The 2,538-nt window shown below is 46.5% G+C and overlaps 1 protein-coding gene across 4 annotated transcripts in view; it reads left to right on the top strand.

The window, feature by feature from the left end:
* Positions 1-2,538, top strand: part of LOC102377161 (cytochrome P450 2K6-like) — a 12,630-nt gene that overhangs the window by 7,438 nt on the left and 2,654 nt on the right. Inside the window, exon 4 of one of the 4 annotated variants that reach the window (XM_025195618.1) lies at positions 1,887-2,480. The exons of the other annotated variants lie outside the window; for them this stretch is intronic. Within the exon in view, the coding sequence (XP_025051403.1) occupies positions 1,887-2,074 (188 nt within the window). The 3' untranslated portion in view covers positions 2,075-2,480. Of the gene's footprint in view, positions 1-1,886; positions 2,481-2,538 lie in introns of those variants that run through there. 4 annotated transcript variants of the gene reach the window in all.

Here is a 2,538-nt window from a genome sequence, read left to right as displayed (position 1 = left end):
TTTCAGCCTGCTGCACCTTAACACACACAGGGTCATCTATGTCACGAGTTTTGCCTGTCAGCAGCTTGAGGTGCAGGGCCCTGGATGACAGACTCCCCCAGAGAGACACACACAGCTGCCAGGCTTCATGGTCTGGCAGGGCCCAGCACTCAGGCCTGCACTAGATTTTACCATGTAGACGTGATGCAACACAGACGTGACAGGAGATTTGCTTTCTAGAATTTGGGGTACAGTTTCCCCCAAACCCCTGCACATATCTTCTTGAAACAGACTTCATGCTCTCAGAAGAGGCTACCATCTCTGCAAGTTGCAACCAAATTGGAGATAAAACAGCAAAGTTAATAGATATTTCATTGATTCCCCGTTATAGCCTATAGCCAGACCTCTGAAGCGGCAAACTGATTTGGTGCTCTGGATCAGGTTGCTGCCATCCAAAGTGGCTGGATCCAAAGCCAGATCAGATCGCTGCCGACCCGCACAGGCCTACCACGTCTCATGTATCAGTCTCCCCACCCTTCAAAAGAGCAGTGCAGGTGCTTGAACTGAAGCGCATTCAACAAGCTTTATTTCAAGCACTTCTACCACCACCACATTTTGAAACTTGGGAACACTGATACATGAGATGCTAGAGGCTGCTGGAGCCGGCTAATTGGGGGCCCGGGTAATTCCCCTTCCCCCAGCCGACAGCTCCAACGTTTGAATTCCAGTATGTCGGAGCAGCCTCTGCGCCCGGGTATAGGTGTTCTTAATGTCTATAAGCCTTCCAATGCCTACATGAATGTAACCCATGCAGGTATACTAAGGCCAGGTAATCCGAAGGATTTTGAATCCTCCAGGTGCCAGTAGCCCTGGGAACCCCTCGGGCAGACTACTAACTGAGGTGTCCCATGGAGATGTGTGTCCCTCACCCTCAGCACCCAGGAATTTGCACTGAACCCGATTAACATGTTATTCTTTAGTAAACACAACCGATTTATATACAGAAAAAACAAACAAAAATATAATAACGATACTTAATAACAAAACTATCAATTTAGATAAAATGTACAACTGCAACATTAGCTGGATAATTCCAGCACACTGGGTGGTCCCACTTATGTTAAACAACTTAAATAACTAAATTTAGCTCATTATAAACTTTGCAAACAGTTCCCCCCATAACCCAATTGATTTTCTTCTGGTCACAATCCACTTCCCATAACGATAAACAGCAACAGCGCTATAACTATGCTCCACCAGTAGGTGGCAGAGGCAAGAAACAAAAGAGTCTAGGACAATATTTTTTTCTAAATTTTTGGACAATATAAATATTATTAAAACAAACAGATTCAAAGTAAAATGATGCCAAGATTGTATCTTTTGTTTCACTTTTATTGTTCTGCAGGGCAAATTTCTTCTTTCAGTGTTTCACCCAATTCTTACTAACTGCTGCATTTTGAGGAAGAAGTCCTGCTCTCAGCTCCATCCCTTAAAGGGAGATAGGTCTATCCCATCATAACACCCCATTGGCTTACTGTGGTTAAGGCATCCAGTTTCTGTGACCAATAGCCCACAAGAGAGTGATGTGAACTACACCTCAGACAGACACCTTTATCTTCCCTAGCCCGAATGACCTAGTACTTGTATACCACTGGGTCAACTGGGAACAGCCTCTGCCGTGAGTCCTTGCCAAACTGGAACGCATGTCTATGGAGCTGTAGCAAAACACCTCATCCACCCCCCTGCCCTAGTCATCTCTTGAAATCTGACATAACTAGTTGTTTATGTTCTTAATACCGGTGTTTGTTGAGAAGAGACGCTGACCTTTCCCATTTGTCCCTTCTTACTGTTAAAGGGACTAAAACCTGCTTTTGAAATGCTTATGCTTGTTGTGCATTTCCTTGCAGGCCGCAGGATATGTGTGGGTGAGAATCTTGCCAAAATGGAGCTCTTCCTCTTCTTCACAAGCCTCCTGCAGAGGTTCACGTTTCACCCTGCCCCTGGCATTTCCAGCTCAGACCTGGACCTCACCCCTGCAGTTGGGTTTGCTACACCGCCAATGCCCCATCAGATCTGTGCAGTGCCCCGGGCTTAGGGCTTCTGCTCTAGCAGCCATGCCTTACCTGTGTGGTTTCATTCCCCTCCATTCCCCATCACCCTACCTCCTGCCGCACACATCCATACAACGCATTGCTTTCTTCTCTGCTTTCCACTTTGTGTGGAGTTGGGTGATTTGGGGGGGGAGGTCGGGGTATACCACTGCTTTAGTGGCCTGGAATAAGGCAGAATTTCTCAAATAGAATTTGCAATTAAGTTAGTTAACTTGAGTTGATTGCCACAAACAGGAGCTGCCTATACCTCTTGTGCCAAGCATGCCTTAGTTTCATAGTTTCATAGTTTTGTAGTTTCATAGTAGGTAGGGTCAGAAGGGACCTGAGCAGATCATCAAGTTCGACCCCCTGCCATGGCAGGAAAAAGTACTGGGGTCAAACGACCCCGGCAAGGTGTTCATCCAGCCTCCTCTTAAAGACCCCCAGGGTAGGAGCCAGCACCACCTCT

Source organism: Alligator sinensis, unplaced genomic scaffold (assembly GCF_000455745.1).
Source record: "Alligator sinensis unplaced genomic scaffold, ASM45574v1 scaffold1694_1, whole genome shotgun sequence".
Classification (NCBI taxonomy): Eukaryota; Metazoa; Chordata; order Crocodylia; family Alligatoridae; genus Alligator; species Alligator sinensis.
This window is presented reverse-complemented; position numbering and strand designations above follow the sequence as displayed.